This window comes from Asterias rubens, chromosome 14 (assembly GCF_902459465.1).
Source record: "Asterias rubens chromosome 14, eAstRub1.3, whole genome shotgun sequence".
Classification (NCBI taxonomy): Eukaryota; Metazoa; Echinodermata; class Asteroidea; order Forcipulatida; family Asteriidae; genus Asterias; species Asterias rubens.
Genome location: NC_047075.1, coordinates 3,581,506 through 3,600,243, shown reverse-complemented (window position 1 = coordinate 3,600,243; position 18,738 = coordinate 3,581,506). Strand labels below are relative to the sequence as shown.

The window sequence follows — 18,738 nt, the reverse complement described above, 5'->3', positions numbered from 1 at the left end:
ACAAATCAGAGTGAAAATTAAACTATATAAACTGATAACTATTATTTTCTTGCACCTTGTAGCTTTCTCACATTATGTTGTCCTTACTCAGGTTTAAGGCAGTGGACACTATTGGTAATTACTCAAAATAACTGTTAGCATAAAAACTTACTTGGTTACAAGCAATTGAGAGCTTTTGATAGTATAACACATTGCGAGAAAAGCCTCCCACTGAAGTAATGTAGTTTTTGAGAAAAAAGTTTTTTTTTTCACCCAACAAATAATATAAGACTTCGGGCCTGAAGCCTTTTCTTATGCATCTGAAAGCACACACGTTTGTCCAACCAGGGTGTTTTTTCTTTCATTATTCTCTTGCAACATTGATGACCAACTGAGAATACTGGTCTTTGACAAATACCAAAGGTGTCCAGGGGTCGATTTCACAAAGAGTTAGGACTGGTCCTAGCTTAGGACAAGTCTTAGGAGATATAAAAAACGCATGGGTAGTCCTAAGTTAGGACCAGTTACTCATCCTAACTCGAGATAAGACTAGTCGTAACTCTTCGTGAAATCCACCCCAGTGCCTTTAAACAACAAAATCGTGAAAATGTTTGTATTCACTATTACCCATTGCACACTGCACAACTGACTAATACAGCCTACTAATGTTGTCTGCCATTTTGGGAGTCGAAATGTACGCAAAGGCATTGACTCCCAAAATGGTGGAAATGGTAGACGCCCACTGTGACATCTTATGCAAGGTTTCAATTTATTGTCCCCTACTTCATGGCTCTGCTGACTACAGAATTCTTTGCTTACAGGCGCCATTCGTTGCTTACAGGGCTCGCACCAAATAACTTGGCTAGCCGTGTAAGTGGAGAATGGTAAGTAACATGAAGTAAGCATTTTGCATCAAGCCAAAATGCCTGGCGTCAAACAAATGTTTTTCTGAATCCGCAAGCGCCAACTGTTCACTCACAGTACGCAGAGCCATGAAATTGGTCCAACAGAAAGTAGGAACCATTTAACATCTTAAATTGAAAGGGCATTAATACATCATTGATTTTGACAGTTTTTCATAGTTTTTTTAAATCACATCCACAAAATGTGATGAAAATGAAATGAATGAATGACATAAAGTTAGAAGTTCATTCCAATAATCTAGGTTCAAAGAAATAAGTCGTAAAAAAAACGACCTCTGATAAAATAACTCATTCAAAAAATGCAGCACTAATTAATATTGTTTGGAGAAAATGGCGACTAACAATCACATTTCATGTGTATACAATTCACCCATCTTTTATTCAAATAATACGATACTTTAAAAGGATTTTTACTCTGAAAGATTCTTGGAGGGAGCTCATTTATTTTCACCACCGATGTGAAAACAATGTTTTACTGTTGCCTTTAAAGGTTGGATCATAGATTGGCAAGTACTTCAAAAACCAATGACCATAAAAACTTCTTGGTGAGTAGCACTGCAGCTGTTGATAGTATAAACTATTTTGAGAAAAGAATTCCCTTTGAAGTAGTTTGGTTCGGATAATTTTTACTCACAAACATTTGATTCTGAGAAACGATTCATGCATGACTCGTTTTTTTTCCAGATCTGTGAGGGTTGGTGTCTGTTCACAGTTGCTGCAGCCAGAGATGCTGTTGGTACCCACTATTGCCCTGCCATACGTGGATGTATTCGTTTCAATAATTGACGTTGGTCGGAAGGTCTTTGGTTCGAATCCCATTCTTTGTTCGAATCCCATTCTTTGTTCAACCCCCAAAACCAATATTATTTTGTGTGACATTACTGTGACAGTTTTATGCAGTTCTTCTCAGCAAAGACAAGAGACTTTCACACCTGACTTTTATTGTACCTTTCTTTATAATTTTGTCTATAGACACATTGCACAATGCGAAGTGCACTTGCACGCAGGTCTTCTGTCCACCATTTGGGGGGGGGAGTCAAAACATGCACAAAAGGATGGTACATGTGTTTACATGTGCATTGGTGAGTGAACACATGTACCATCCTTTTGTGCACATTTTGTTCCCCAATATGCACGTTATGCAATGGGTTTATACAAGTCAGTGGGTGCGTTCGTTTAGCTTCCCTGGGCCGACCCCAGTCTGCCCCGGTATGTTCAAATAGCTTTGACGGGGCTCACCTGGGTCAGCCCCCACTGCCCCGCTTGTGGAGTGGGTCACTTGGGGGTGACCTGAGGTGCATGCCGTCGCCACGAGAGGGCGAGTGTGATCGTTCGATTAGCTCTTGTCAGGGGCTCACCCGAGTGAGCACCGCAGGGTCGACCCAGGGAAGCTAAACGAACGCACCCACTATTATAGTGACAGAAAAAAAATCTATGACCTTTAACGTTTGTGCAAAACATTGGAGAGATGTACAAGACTTTTAGATCTTTGTATTTAGTATTTGCGTATTTCCGTGTATGATGCCTCATTATACAATGGTCCTGACCTCATTGAACTGCTCAACATTTACAGAGTTTAAAGTGAACACAACTTTGCATCTGAAAGCACACAAATTTGTGCAACAAGGGTGTTTTTTCTTTCATTATTTTCTTGCAACTTTGATGAATAATTGAGCCCAAATTTTCACAGAGTTGTTATTTTATGCAAAATGTTAGGTTACACCAGGTGAGAATACTGGTCTTTGACAATAACCAAACGTATCCAGCTGTCGATTTCACCAAATCCTTCCTAACTTAGGATTAATCTTAGGAGGAGTCACATGTAAACGTTAAGATTCATCCTAAGTTAGGACTAGTTACTCGTCCTAACTCAAGATAGGATTAATCCTAGCGTTTTGTGAAATCTGCTGTAGTGCCTTTAATTAACAGCTCAATGAAATTGGGCCAAGATCTGTTCTTTCTGCAGAAACATTAGACTGTGTACAACTACCTAGAGAGCTACCTAGAGTAGCCGAGGTCAATCAAGTACGTTTATTTCTTCATCGTTGTCGTCATCCTGAACCTGCAGAGAGAGCACCTGGTGAGTCAAAGAGACAATATTTTAATGAGTCATTTACAGGCAGTGGACACTTTCGGTAATTACTCAAAATAATTGTTATTATAAAAACTTACTTGGTAACAAGCAATGGAGAGCTCTTGATAGTAAAATAAAACATTGTGAGAAACGGCTCCCGCTGAAGTAATGTAGCTTTTGAGAAAGAGGTTATTTTCCACGAATTTGATTTCAAGACCTCAGATTTCAAGACCTCAGATTTACATTTGAGGTCCCGAAATCAAGCATCTGAAAGCACACAACTTTGTTGTGACGAGGGTGTTTTTTCTTCCGTGTTTATCTCGCAACTTCAACGACCAATTGAGCTCAATTTCACAGGTTTGTTATTTGGTGCACATGTTGAGATACAGCAAGTGAGAAGACTGGTCTTTGACAATTCACAATAGGAGACTTTCCAACGCTAGGCGGCAGCAGACATACCGGGTAAATTTCCATTGTTTACGTAGTTCTGAACATGCGCATAGTTCTGAGAACAATGGATTTACCCGGTAAGTCTGCTGCCCTCTATTGTCCCAGAAAGTCTCCCATAGTGTCCACTGTCTTTCAAGGGAGATACACGTTTGGTCATCACTCTTAAAATGTCAATATAAATTTACTTGGTTCTCAATACGCTTGATGCTACCAAAAAACATAAAGCATTTTGGCATATCATTTCACCTCGAAGTATCGTTGTAATGGAAAAAGATAGCAGTTTTTATCCCCCCAAATTTGAATCTGATGAATCATTTCCAGTAAACGGAAAGTGTAAAGTCAAGTCTCAAACTTCACAGTGTTTTTTTTTAAAGTTTTTTTTTATGGAAGTCGCCAGACACAAAAGGCCTGAAGGCCACTTCAAGGTGTGGGCTACAATTATTTTTGTCCAGAGGCCGTTGCCACCTACTCCTAGGGCTGAAACAGGGTTACCCCTTTTACAGTCCATACGGATGTGGGCTTGGGTATCATCAGTCCGAAGCCTGGCCGGTAGAGCAGAAAGCACTACCTCCCCAATTTTATGTAGCAAGTGTCAAAACCGGGATTCAAACCCACACTCTGCTGATCAAACACCAGAGCTTGAATCCGGTGCTCTTAACCGCTCGGCCATGACACACCACAAAGTCTCAAGTCTTTGAGGTCTTATGGATATCTCCCCCATCAAGAGAAAACTCTTAAGTTGGTCTACAGGTTTATGTTGTGAACAAAATGACAAACCTCTTCGAGAGCAAATAGTCGACTCTGTTCTTCTTTCAGAGTTTGCTTCTTCTCTTTAGTACGTCTCTTCCTGTGGGCTTTGTGACGGGACCTTCGCTCCAGAGACTGCGAAGTGCAAGAGACAAAACTCAATTACAGTAAACTCCAAGTGTTTAAATGCAGTGGACACCTTTCTTGGTGACGAGTAATGGGGAGAGGTTGATGGTATAAAACATTGTGAGAAACGGCTCCCTCTGAAGTGCCATAGTTTTCGAGAAAGAAGTAATTTTCCACGAATTTGATTTCGAGACCTCAGATTTAGAACTTGAGGTCTCGAAATCAACCATCTAAATGCACACAACTTCGTGTGACAAGGGTGTTTTTTTCTTTCATTATTATCTCGCAAGATGACCGATTGAGCTCAAATTTTCACAGGTTTGTTATTTTATGTTTATTTTGAGATACACCAACTGTGAAGGCTAGTCTTTGACAATTACCAATAGTGTCCACTGCCTTTAAATCAGATCTCCAAGTTTGAGATTGATACACTTGCGCAAAGGTAACACTGGCGTAAAGGTCACACGTTCATGACATTGTAACAGTGACATTAAGGTCATATGTTCATAACGGTGTTACACTGGCACACAGTTGTCTATGTAACACTGACGTAACGGTCACACATTGTGACGATGTTACACTGGTGTAAATGTCACATGTTTGTGATGATGTTACACTGACAAAAAGGTCACACCTTCATGACGATGTGACACTGGTATATTAAAGGTCATACTTTTGTGGTGTTGCTTAACTGACATTAAGGTCACATGTTGGTAATGATGCGTCACTGGCGTGAAGGTTACACTAGAACAATAGAACACTTTTTCTGGTGAGCATAGTTTTGTTGTGCTCAGCTACTTTTTGTGCTGCAGCTTCTCCATGAAATTGGGCCCTGATCACTGGCTCATTTATTTCATTCCTTAAACCATCTCAGCTGACTTAGCCACCGGAACTTGCATCCAATAAACTTTACCACTCAGCCACAACTCGTTTAAATGAACTCATGATTCGGGGACGCGGTTTTTAACAGAAAAATTTACTGTTGATGCATTTGTTGCCCTCCATACCTTTTTGTGTCTGGATTGATTCGATGAGGTACTGTGATGCTTTTCTGTGCACGTTGTCTCTTCACTTGCTGCAGCTGTATGGAGGGCCATTTGGGCCAAATATTCACGTATAGACTTAAGCTTACTATTGTTGATATATGCAGCATCTAAACACAAAATGATAAAGGATTATGAAAGTTTTGCTTTTACAATTAAATACATTTTTCTTGGCCCTGTTTACCACATTCTGTGCTTACACATGGCTTTTTTAATGTGCGTAATTCTAATGGTTTGTTAGTGCAGAATTACCACCAAATAGCCCCAATGTTTTTAAAAGGAATTCACCCAAGTCCTGCACCGCCCCGCCCCGCCCCGCCCCAGCCCCTTTCAAAAATACAACCAGAGAAATAGTTATCTTTCAGCAAAAAATCATGGCAACCTTCCCTACTAGGGTTTCTCTAAATACCCTGCCAAATACATCAGAATGCAACACAGTTGAAACCAAATGCAACAAAATGCAACAAGGGATCTTGTTGCTTTGTGCAGGCATACATGTACTGCTATGCAACAGTATGCACATACGTGTAGTGGTGGCTTGGCTTATATGTGGGACCATAAACTCTGCAAGATGCAACAAAGTTGACTGCAAAGTACAACACAATGCAACACCAATATAAAGTCACTTGACTGCTAAGTGCAACAAATTCAGTCAAAGAATGACATCTGAGTTTACTGCCGAATGCGACAGATTACCATAACTATTTCCATTTGGTGCGTATTGTTGCATTTAGAATGGTTAGGGTTCAATGTAAACTTGAGTACACACTTACTGATGGTAAACCTGCCATCTGACGGTAGTACTGTCATATCTTGACCAATTATCCGCAGTAACTCCAGCTGCTCCCTAATACTGGACTGATCAGTGATGGCCTTCTTTATCTCCTCTACCGCCCTCTGTTGTTCCTCCATGTCCATCTCACTCCTTGGAAAGACAAAGCAAACGAGTGGTAATAATTTGAAAACGCAGAGAATATTAGTTCCAATTCGGAAGCTCACTGATTTTGAAATATAAGTCGGTAAAAGCATCTTGAGTTCAATTCCATCTCATGGCAAGGTTGGCGTGTGCGTAAAGCGCTCGCCTCTCACCAAGGTGACCCCGGGTCGATTCCCAGCCGGGGGCCAAATGTGAGTTGAGTTGTGCGTTGGTTCTCTGCTGTGCCACAAAGGTTTTCCAGACCATCCAGCTTTCCTCCCTCGGGAAAAATCAAACACTTTCGATCTTGGCTGTGCTCCGTGGTCATAATAGGTTGATGTGGCTAGCAGCCAAAGGCGCCCTTGCATGTTTTATACTAGCAACAGCTCTCCATTGCTTGTTACCAAGTAAGTTTTTATGCTAACAATTATTTTGAGTAGTTACCAATAGTACCCGGTGCTTAAACTCACCACTGTAAGTTGTGCATTTTTTTCCTCTTGGCTGTAGGGCTTCCTGGACAGGAGTTGACTGTACTCTGACTACTGCTTCCAAAGCTGTCATCCGAGTCTGATAAATCAACGCTGTAAGCGACGTCCAAATCCGACTGAAGTAACTCTGCTGCAAATTGGGCTTCATCTTCTGTTCATGTGCAACATTCAAGACAAAAAGCAGTAGTGTTAGTCTGACGGATGAAACAAGGAAGGTTGAAGTAGCACTTAATACAACGACCTTAGGAATATTATGTTGGCTTATAATATAATTGATCATTCCTAAAACTACTGGTTTCAGGCCTGCAATACCGTGTAAAATTTGAGACCTGATTTCTATTAGCTGGAACATTTCAAAGGGCACCAAGGCAATAACGCCTCAATGAAGTATCAAGCCTGCAACCTACCCGTTGTTTCATTGTCCTGCAATGCACCCAGATTAACACCAGTTAGGTAGTCGCTGTCTGGACTACCAAAGATACCCCTAGTGTAAAATTGGTGCTCCGATTTCTACTGTAACTTTTGCAGGGCACCAAGGCAAAAACGCCTCAATGAAGTGTCAAGCCTGCAACCTACCCGTTGTTTCATTGTCCTGCAATGCACTCAGATAAACACCGGTTAGGTAGTCACTGTCTGGGCTACCAAAGACACCCTCCAATCGATTCCTGTTGGAATCCTGCTGGAAGCACCTCTCCCCATGCGGTGAAATAGAACGGTCCACATAATCATCGAGCGGGTCGAAGGTTGACGTCCAAGCAAGACTGTTAAGGACAAAAATTAATATTTGTAACTATTATTATTGTTATATTCAATATATTTCTGGTTATAAAACCAAGGACGCCTCATAAGTGAACTTAATCACTGTCTTGGTGCACCTTCAAAAGTTTCCCGTTGACTTTAAAGCCCCTTTCACACGAGAGAAATTTAGCAAAGGTCCCTTGCTAAATTGTAGCATGGTTGTAAGATTTTATAAAATGCACCTCGTGTGAAAGGACAATAGTGTTTTGGGGTGTCTAGGGTCCCATGTCAAATCTTGTCCAACATTGCTACATTTTGTCGGAGGTTCGGACCTACGACAAAATCTTACACTATCGGAAGTTTTGACCATGGGCTACATCATCGTGTGAAAGGAACCCTTGTTTATTGAACAACGTCCTAGGTGAAAATGCCCATACAGCGCATGCTACTGAGGGTGCTATCTTGTCCAACTAAGGTGATCAGGATTACCAATGCGTCATATCACTCTTATGTATCACAAGGGTTGTTAGTTTTTTAACTTTGCAGTGTGAAAGCTCACAAAATCAGTCACACATGGTGATAACAAATAAACAATCCAATAAATTGTGTAGCAAGGGACCCTGGCTATATTTTGGCCGTATGAAAAGGGCTTAAGATGTTCCAATGGTAGTACCCTTGCCCTTTCAAAGCTGAAGTTCCTGGCCCAGAACACTTTTCTTTTTTTACCTCTCCAATCTGTCGTCATCGGAGCCCAAATGGGCCATTTCCACATCTAGCTGAAAGAGGTCCTCATCGTTGCCTAGCAACAGAGGTTCGTCACTCCAACTGCTGTTAAGAAAATAAAAACAATAAATTTTAAGTTATCCATTGAAATTAACACAGTTTTGAGCTTGTTCTCATGATTTTGTATAAATTTGTCTGTTTCTAACAAAGTTTTACCGTCTCTTGCTTGGTTTCCTTCTGAAATTTCAAGTGTAATTTTAAAAGTGTTTTCTCTTCATGTGAAACTAAAAAAGAATATTTAAAACAAATTACTACAGTAGACCAATGTTGGGACTTAGTTTCTCTTGAGAAATTGGTAGCTGAAACGCTATATATAAGTTTTGACCTTTAAAAAAAATAAAATAAAATCAAGCGCACATTTTATTGCGCAAACAGAAGTAGGTACGTGCAGACATGTCTACAAGAACGCAAATAAAATGAACTTAAAATAGAGTGTAGCGAGCAGCATTGTGTAGGACTCCTCAATCAAGAGAACATATGTGATAAACTGATAAATAGACCACTAAATCCAAAGGTGCCCGACAAGCCCACTGCATGCATCCACCCCTTTCTCCCTCCATGATCCCTCCAGACACCCCCCCCCCCTACACCCACACACACACCCCCCACCCACCCCCCCCCCACCCCCCCCCCCCCCCCAACCCAAGCAGTGTTTTTTTTCACATTCTCTATCTATTCCTTCTACTTCTTCAGTCAACCCTTCTTAATTTCGGACAGCTAAACGATATAATTTGATCTAAATTAAGAGACATAAAGTTGTGGCTGGATGCGAAAAGCTAATAAAAATGACCACCCTTCATCCCACCCTTATTATGTTGGCAGACGTGTCCGCGCCGGCCATACGGAGCGCTCGCCCCACGAGCAACGCAAACCGTGCGTGTGTTTGCACGCGGTTTCCACCAACATCGAACAGAAATTTAGATAATCACAATCACTATTTCAATCAGGTTTTATTCTTTACAAAAAATATACCAACCTTGTTGAGGTTTGTAGAGGGAAGTTGTATTCCGCCAACATCTTGCTTTTTTCAAAACCCCATTTATTCAGCAAAAAAAAGAGTGAAATATTGAAGACAAACCGGTGTTACAGAAAATCACAAAATATTACGGCGCGCTATTGGGAAATTTCTCATATCATTTTCTCATTGTATATGCCATGCCACGTGAAAAGGCGGAAACTGGCCGAGCCCCTTGTTTTGTAACTAGTTTGTCATTACAAGGCGTCTGGGTACCATGGCAAATAATTTCAATTTGGTTCCTGGTATTCCACTCACCAAGAACTAACCGTTATAAAAATGATTGAATGTGCACCAGACTAAAACAAACGAAAAACAAAAAAAAACAGCGGTCGGTAAGTCATTTTTTTGTTTCGTAGAGAAGGGGTGGTGAGTATTTCTGTTTGGGTACCTCAATCAACCTAAATCTTCATTGCCAAAGTAAAACACCGAGAGTGATGTCATTAACTTAGGCCTAAATAAACAGTTACTGTGGTCAAAGACTAAGATTAAGAAGATTAATTTTGTGCATTGTTTTGTGACACAAGCTTTTATCTTTTCCGGAAGATAGAATAGCGCCCTCTTTGGCGGGTAAACAAAACAAATATAACTTTCATATTTATAAGTAGCCAACATGATATTATTAAAATTTGCATGGTTTCATCCCCACTTTTATTTTGAATTTTAATTGTAGCCCTTTTCCCAATCGTTTCCTTGTTGTCCAACCCCAAATATGAATATTATTTTTGTAAATTAAAAATAAATGGAGGAATATTTATACTGAAAATATTCCTCCTTAAAAAATTGTCAACTGTAAATTACATTTGACAATTTTTCTTGACTTTTTGTACAAATTATAATTATAAACCTTGAAAGTTTAAGCCCGGTTCATACTTCATGCGAATGCGAAGCGAATTTAACGTCACAACCCTCCTTTCGCAGCAATATATGCAATTGCAAGTGAGTTGAGCAGAGTTGAACTGTTGCAAATTATTCGTTGCGAATTTGTGACGTCAACATTCGCTTCACATTCGCTTCACATTCGCATGCGGAAGTATGAACCAGGCTTTATTTACTCCCTAAAATCTTGGCATGTGACGTCAATCCCCCTAATACCCTTCTCTTGAGTAAGCTACTTCAGTGTAAAAATGACTTTACGAGGTTCATTCTGCAGTCGTATTCACGATGTCATGGATTTGGAGACATTAGCGGAACGACCCTCAGTTCTAGCCTAGGGTAGGAGTACTGTCTATCCGTGTATTTTATTCTAGTTTTTCATTTATTTGCCTTTTCAGTGAATCTGTCCCACTTGGAAGGCAAGGTTTTCCTCACAGCGGATGTTAATCCATGATGACTGCATTGGAACTTGATCCGGTTTTCGTGAAAGCTTTGGGTTTCCTTCGCTCCCGCAGTAAGGAATCCACCGACCAACTCAAGGCATTGTTGGATGAAGCGCTTGCAGGGACCGGTCGGAGCCGGTTTCCTAAACCCGTAAGTATTTTTTTTTGTGATACTGTTCGCTTGGTCCCAGTGTGGGAGATGTCGACCGAGCAGTCCGCAGCCGATTTCACAAAACGCTAGGATTAATCCTATCTCGAGTTAGGACGAGTAACTTGCCTACAAGTAACTCGTCCTAATAAACTAAGGATGGGTTCAGTGCCTCCTATCGTCTATGGAATATGGAACTTAACTCGTCCAAAGATTAATCCTAAGTTAGGAAGAATTTGGTGAAAATGACGGCAGGGTGGTCATTTACTGACTGTGTGTTAGAATTCTGGCCTTTTCAGTCTTGACCCTTGTGTCCTTGAGCAAAGCATTTATCTTAATAAGCCTATTGCGAGTTAAATTTAAATAATGTCTGGTACAATGACTTGCTTAATTACAATGCACCGCTTACATTTGAATTCCTCAGACTACCGAGACAATTGCTACGCCATGTGATAAGGGGCAAGCTTTTGTATAGCAACCTCCAGGATGAGCAAACCCTGATACCATTTTGCCATACTCATCCATTCAGATTTGTGTATGGGTGTTCACCGTCTCTTACATTGTACGTAACTACGCAAAAGCTTGCCCTTAATCACGTGGTGTAGCAACTGTCTTGATAGTGTGAGGAATTCAAATGTAAGCTGTGCATCGTAACTAAGTGAGTCATTGCATTGTACCAGACATTATTCAAATCTAACTCGCAAATGGCTTATTGCTTTAAACAGGTGGTTGGTGTAAGAATCCTGGCCTTGTCAGTCTTGACCCTTGTTGTCCTCGAGCAAGGCATTTATCTTAATAGTTGCTCTCTCCAATAAACAGATGGCTGATGAGGGCAGGAAGGCATCTCACACTAGCAGGAGGCGAGAGGACAAGACGCCCACACCTTGCATCAAACTCGCTGCCACCGAGGGATCAAGGAAAGAGGCAGAGCGTCGAGCAGAGAAGAGAACTGGCGAACGGGTAAGGACATCCCCTCCCCCCCCTTGGTCACCCTCTCCATTGTTCATCCCTTGCTTTTTCTAAGTGCTTTCTGCCCTCTCTCTCTTTTCATTTCTTTCCCTTTGACTGCTTCTTTGATATGAGAGAAGTGGGCCTATTTATAGACCGCGTTCCCACTAGATCCACAATGATTTTTGTTGTATTATACGTTTAAATTTTGTTATTGTTGTAACCCTTCCCCAGGGTATGGGGTTTGTTCGTTTTTTGGAATAAAATTGATACATGTACAATTATTGTTATTATTATTATTATTATTTTTAAAGTATGAAATAACCGTCTTCTTGCAACTTCTTGGACCTATCTGAGATTCTCATATGTGGTAATAATTCATTCCTTTCAGCTGAAATCGGACGGGTCCGACAGTCTCGATCCGCCCCAGTCCAAGAAGCTACGCTCCTTAGAGAAGCAGAGGAAGCCCGTCATCGAGGACGATGATGATGACGATGACGACGACGATGAAGATTACGCGGGAGAAGAAGGTGACTTTCATGTAAAATATAATAATAATAATAATAAAGGCGCGCTAAATCTGGTGAAAAACCATTCAAAGGCGCCGGTCAAGATGGAAAGAGGGAAAATTCTCAAGTGTTGGGGAAAGCAAGTGTGAACAGGTGTGTCTTAAGTTGATGCTGAAAGATGGAGATGTCATGGATTTTCCTGAGGTTTTCAGGGAGTGAATTCCAGAGCCTGGGTGCTGTAATGGAAAACCCCCTGTCCCCGTAGCTGGCTAGACGAGACCGGGGAATATAGTAGAACATCACTCCATAAAAACACTCTGATGCAATCTTATGGCTCTGCTTACCGCCGAATTCGATGTTTACAATCGCCTTTCTCGCTAACGTGCAAGCGCCAAATTGCTGCGTTAGAAATAAATGTTGTGGAAATAAGTGTTGTGGAAACAAATGTTGTTGTTTACAGAAGACGAATCGGCCAGCACGGAGGACAGCAGCAAAGAGGAGGACACAGGCGAGAGTAACCCTGGCGACAGTAACCAGGGCAGCACAGATGCGGACGACTTTGCCCTGGAGCTTGGGCTCGCGTGCATCGTCTGCAAACAGTTGGATGTGTCTGCGGGGAACCAGCTGGTGGAGTGCCAGGAGTGTCATAGTCTTTATCATCAGGTGAGAATGTTGTTTACCGGTTTAATATGTGTATTGACCCCCTTGCATGCGCGACAAATGTGGCGACTGTGCCACGCTCACCATTTGGTGGGCAATTGGTTTATGTGTAAATGCTGCGTCCCCTAAAATGCGCCCTTCACTGATAATGCACAGTGACATTGCCCACCAATATGGTGCATCCAAGATTATTGTGATGATGACCTTAGGTGAATTAGGTCAATAGACTGTATCGATGCTACAATTTAAAAACCAGTCCCACAACATGGTGTTTGCGTGCGCGTGAGTGTGCATGCGTGTGCCATAAAAATCAAACCAGAAATACTGCAAGCCATATGCGCATCTAAACGTAAGCACGCAGCATTTAGCAGCTGCACGCTGCCTGCTCACATTTACACACGCATATGTCCTGCTCTGCTTAATGGCCACATTCATAGCATCTAAGGGTTATTCGATACAGTGGAGAGCATGCAAGTCTGGCATGAAATCAAACACTTTAAGGCAAAGTATACCATGTTCTTTGAACTGTTAGATTGTTTAATCCTGTCAAAATGTAGGGTACACAATCAAACTCACATGTGTCAAACAACTTCTTTAAATATACGTGGATTCAAGCGAGACTTGAAGTACCATTTGTTTCGCTAGCATTTTTCTTCACCTGTTCGGAACATATCTTTTGTGCCATCCTTTTTATATGCACCTTGTATGATTTTCCGAAGATGTGCTCATTCTAAGGCCGTGTCCGAAACGGCGACTTCGGCTACAGCTACGGCTAGATCGCGCGCGTCTGCCTATTCTTCAACACTGGTAGACGCGCTGATCTAGACAGAGCTGTAGCCAAAGTAGTCGTTTCGGACACGGCCTAATTCAATATTATTAAATTTGTATTATTGCATGTATACACATGTATATGTAGTCAATGAAACCATTGCGCAGCCTAGCTGCAATAGGAGACTTTTGAACCCTAGGTGGCAGCAGACTTGCCAGGTAAATGTCCATTGTTTACATAGTTCTGAGCATGCGCATATTATTACCGAGAACAATGGATTTTACCCGGGAAATCTGCTGCCACCAAGGGTCCTGAAAGTCCCCTACTGGCAGTGCCTTTCTTTCTTAAAGGAACATGTTGCCTTGGATCGGACGAGTTGGTCTTCAAAAAGCATTTGAAATCATTTGTTATGAAATGCATACTGTTGGAAAGATGTTTTAAAAGTAGAATATAATGATCCACATAAGTGTCACTAAAAAATGCACAGTTTTCATTTTACGTCGCGAACTAACACGGTCGGCCATTTAAGGGAGTCACAAATTTGACTCCCATAAATGTACGACCTTGTTATTGGACGAGGTAACAAGAAAACCACGCAATTTCGAGGCATGTTTGTGTGAATCATTGTATTCTACTTTTACAACATCTTTCTAACCATACCGATTTTATAGCAAACGGTTACAGAACGCTTTTCAAGGACCAACTCGACCGATCCAAGGCAACGTGTTCCTTTAATGATCAGCATACAAGTAAATAATTGTATCATTCTTTTTATCACCTCCTTATACCCTCCCTCATCTTGTCAACATTGTTTTTTTTTATGGTTGCTGTTTTAAATCTGATCTTTTTAATTGTTCTTGCCCATGTGTATGTATATTTTTGTAGTTGCCTTTTTAAATTATATTCTTCGGATACTCCTTTTCATTGTAATGTTGTAATTTGGTAAATCCTATTGTTATCTTTGTGTTAGCACTTTAAGGCCTTTAAATATCTTTTTATTATTATTATTATTATTATTATTATTATTATTATTATTATTATTATTATTATTATTATTATTATTATTATTATTATTATTATTATTATTATTATTATTATTATTTCATTTTATCACAGCATGCAAAAGAAAGATCTCATTTTCCTTTGTGCCGGTAACTCCTCGAGCCGGGCTACGTCCCGTAGCCTTAGATCTCAAGGGTCTTTCTCAGGATCCTCGCTGTTCCCAAAAGCGCTGCCTTCTGTAATAGATCTACCCTCACATTTGTCCCTATTTCATCTAGATGTTTCCCCAGTGCTTTGGGAATGGTGCCAAGTGCTCCAACCACCACGGGGACTACTTTTACCTTTACCTGCCAAATCTTACGAAGTTCCCTGGCCAGGTCCTGGTACTTCTCGATCTTTTCCATCTCCTTCGAAGCTACCCTTATATCACCTGGCACCGCTATGTCAATGAGATGACATTATTATTGTTATTATTATTATTATTATTATTATTATTATTATTATTATTATTATTATTATTATTATTATATAGGCCTAATTGTGTATTTTTTATATCCATCTTTTTATCTTGTTACATGAAACCGTGCAACGTAGCAAATTTTCTTTTTGTGGACTAATAAATAATGAATTATTTATTAATGAATGTATTGATTCTAAAAGTATCTGTTTCCAATTATGACTGAAAATTCTTTGGGAATTATTTCTTTCAGCTCTGTCACAAACCCCCAGCGAGTGAGGCTGACCCTAATGACCCCCGGCTTGTCTGGTATTGTAGCCGCTGTACGCGTAACATGAAGAAACAGGTGAGTTTCATTGAGCCAAGCTGCCAAACGCTTCTTGACTCCGCAAAAAAAATCCTGAAAATATGTAAATCTTTTCATGTTCTGATGAACAATTTTGAAAATCTCCCTGTTTATTATGTAGAAACGTTTTTTCCCCTTTATGTTGAATGTGATTCCAAATAATCTCCCTGATTGTTGTTAAGAAGAATTTGCAGCTTAACACCATGTGAAAATCTCTTTTTAAGTAGTGTTGGTAGTGTCTGCCCCCCATCAACCAACTAATTCAACACCGCCGCTCTGCCTTCTTCGGTCATGTCGCTCGCCTAGCTGACAACATCCCAGCTAAAAAAGCTCTAAGCATCGCCATCAACTCCAGGGGAGGCCTAGCACCGGCTCCTGGCTGGAAGAGACCTAGAAGCCTAGTGTTGGTAGTGTCTGCCCCCCATCAACCAACTAATTCAACACCGCCGCTCTGCCTTCTTCGGTCATGTCGCTCGCCTAGCTGACAACATCCCAGCTAAAAAAGCTCTAAGCATCGCCATCAACTCCAGGGGAGGCCTAGCACCGGCTCCTGGCTGGAAGAGACCTAGAAGCCTAGTGTTGGTAGTGTCTGCCCCCCATCAACCAACTAATTCAACACCGCCACTCTGCCTTCTTCGGTCATGTCGCTCACCTAGCTGACAACATCCCAGCTAAAAAAGCTCTAAGCATCGCCATCAACTCCAGGGGAGGCCTAGCACCGGCTCCTGCCTGGAAGAGACCTAGAGGCCTAGTGTTGGTAGTGTCTGCCCCCCATCAACCAACTAATTTAACGCCCCGCTGAGCCTTCTTCGGTCATGTCGCTCGCCTAGCTGACAACATCCCAGCTAAAAAAGCTCTAAGTATTGCCATCACCTTCAGGGGAGGCCTAGCACCGGCTCCTGGCTGGAAGAGACCTAGAGGCCGCGCTCGATCATCCTGCGCCTTTACAACTTGGCCGGCCTAGCGAAATCAACCACATGTGGCGAGAGTCTGTAGGACGTGGACACAGGAGATCGGCGCAACAGAACCTTGCTGTCTCTGCGGTCGATTGATTGATCGGTTCTGAAAAGAAATGGTGGTTGACACTTGACGTTTCTATCAGTATGCTCTGACCGTCTTTGGGAGATTGATGACGATCAGAGCATACTGATTGAATTATTGAGTTGTCAGCCACCAGTTCTTTTGAGAACCACCACTACTCAAAAGAGATCTACTCATGTTGCTGCCTCAAACCTCACATGATTTTACTCCCACCATGCAAAGTTTCAAATCCTAGTTAAAGGCAGTTGACACTTTTGGTGATTGTCGAAGACTAGTCTTCACAGTTGGTGTTACTCAAACTCAATGCATAAAATAACTAACCTGAGAGAATTTGAGCTCAATCCGTCGTTGAAGTTGCGAGAAAATAATGAAAGAAAAAACACCCTTGTCACACGAAGTTGTGTGCTTTCAGATGGTTGATTTCAAGACCTCAAATTCTAAAGCTGAGGTCTCGAAATCAAATTCGTAGAAAGTTACTCCATTCTCGAAAACTACGTTACTTCAGCGAGAGGCGTTTCTCACAATGTTTTATACTATCAACCTCTCCCCATTACTCGCTACCAAGTAAGGTTTTATGCTAATAAGTATTTGAGTAATTACCAATAGCTTCTACTGCCTTTAAAATGCACTTTGCTCCTACAAAACTTGCTCTTTTTTGCACAAGTTATTTTAGAACTTCCAATCGTTTGTCTTCCTATCTCAGGTTTCAAAGAAAGTAAAGAGCTCCGGGTCGTCAAGCAGCAGCACAAAAGAAAGCAGCAAAAGAGACGTAGAAATCAAAGGAGAATCTGAACCTGTGAATCTGTTCAAACGGACAGAGCATAAAGTAAGTGTGTTGAGGTTTCTGAATTAACTGTTTTGCAACATGCCTCGGTTTACATGGTGTTATTTTTCGTAACGCACATAAAAGAACCCAGTGCACTTATCGAATAGAGAAGAGGTTCGCCCCAGTGTTCCTGGTTTGACTGGCTGCATAATGCGCAACAGCACCTTGTAAACCATTATTTGTTTTTCTACCTCTGTACAAATTGTGAAGTTTGATTGGTCGAGAACAAATCATGCGACGCGCAACAAAAACGCAGGTTACAAGGCTCGACGGGCCGGGTAACATGAAAAGTGATGTACACCGGTGTACATCACCTTGATCGTTCCCAACGCTGGTCGATTTCCAGCGCTGTGTACGAAACAACGGTGGGTTCGAGGGAATTGTTTCTTGTTCGTCTGCTTATTTAACAATGCATAATCTGTTGTAAAAATGTTTGAAGATGACAACAGACTTTCGAGACGAGGAATAACAATTTTACAAAGGTATAACAAAACAATTGTTGCATGCTGTGACTGGGGTCCATGGGTTTCGTACACCCTCGAAGGGAAAAGGCATCCTCGGCTTCGCCTCGGGTTCCATTTCCCCCCTCGGGTGTACAAAACGCCATGGACCTCGTCACAGCGTGCAACAATTGTATAGTGATATGTGAAAGAAGTAGGTCTCATACTTCAAACGTAGCCCCACATACCTCGCAGGAAAATACTGAATGTTGAAGCACCTTGAGCGGATATAAGAAGCAACTATTATTATAATTATTATTTATAATTTAAGTTTGGTTAAAAAATACATCAATAATTAATCGCGGTGTTAATACAGTTGTTTAGCCGTAATTGGTTAAACCCCCCCCCCCATAAAATAACAATTATAAAAACAATTAATAAGAAAATTTTGTCAAGAATGATGTCATAGCAATATTTCTTCTTTGTGTTTTTCAACAGACTTCCACTTCTGCACCTCCTGTGAGCTCGTCTGCTAAAACGCCCTACACCGGTTTGGCAAGCTTTGCAGCCACAGCTCGCTCCTCATCCCACACCAAGCCGAGCTCCACCAGTAGCAAGCCCTCTAGTGCCCACTCCAAGTCAGGGTCTAAAGTGAGCCCTCTACCGTCACCTGTTAACAAGGCTCCTTCGCATTCGGGTTCCAAGACGCAAGGTGCGTCTAAGTCGAGCGGAACGTCAGGGAAGACTGCTCCTCAGACAAGCACCGCCTCGGCCATGAAGAGACTCCAACAGATGAAGAAGAAAGCTAAGAGATGAGTTTTGATTGGCCGGTAGACCAATCCAATTCATGCATTGACCATTCACAGGGAATGTTATAAGTATGTTAAAGAATACATTTTGGACTGAACACAACAAATTTACCAAAACAGGATTTGAAAATTAAATCATCAGCATTTTATTTGGTTTTACCCTTACAACGATGTGTTTGAGC

The 18,738-nt window shown here is 41.4% G+C and overlaps 2 protein-coding genes across 4 annotated transcripts; one reads left to right on the top strand and one right to left on the bottom strand.

Moving 5' to 3' along the window:
• Positions 1 to 2,642: 2,642 nt before the first annotated feature.
• LOC117299323 lies at positions 2,643 to 9,600 on the bottom strand. The gene is made up of 8 exons (XM_033782842.1): positions 9,244 to 9,600; positions 8,211 to 8,312; positions 7,323 to 7,507; positions 6,729 to 6,897; positions 6,116 to 6,267; positions 5,307 to 5,452; positions 4,204 to 4,308; positions 2,643 to 2,979 (listed from the first exon to the last, which is right to left on the bottom strand). The coding sequence occupies exons 1-8, from the start codon at positions 9,282 to 9,284 to the stop codon at positions 2,920 to 2,922; spliced, it is 960 nt and encodes a 319-aa protein (XP_033638733.1). The 5' UTR covers positions 9,285 to 9,600; the 3' UTR covers positions 2,643 to 2,919.
• Positions 9,156 to 18,718, top strand: LOC117299322 (integrator complex subunit 12-like). Of its 3 annotated transcripts, none has more exons than XM_033782841.1 (8): positions 9,156 to 9,214; positions 10,557 to 10,752; positions 11,569 to 11,709; positions 12,089 to 12,227; positions 12,667 to 12,869; positions 15,348 to 15,440; positions 17,185 to 17,307; positions 18,246 to 18,718. In XM_033782841.1, the coding sequence occupies exons 2-8, from the start codon at positions 10,609 to 10,611 to the stop codon at positions 18,561 to 18,563; spliced, it is 1,161 nt and encodes a 386-aa protein (XP_033638732.1). In that variant the 5' UTR covers positions 9,156 to 9,214; positions 10,557 to 10,608; the 3' UTR covers positions 18,564 to 18,718. The 3 variants fall into 3 exon arrangements, with proteins under 3 accessions (XP_033638732.1, XP_033638731.1, XP_033638730.1); XM_033782840.1 differs by lacking the exon at positions 9,156 to 9,214 and adding an exon at positions 9,596 to 9,617; XM_033782839.1 differs by lacking the exon at positions 9,156 to 9,214 and adding an exon at positions 9,611 to 9,651.
• The last annotated feature ends 20 nt before the right edge of the window (positions 18,719 to 18,738 follow it).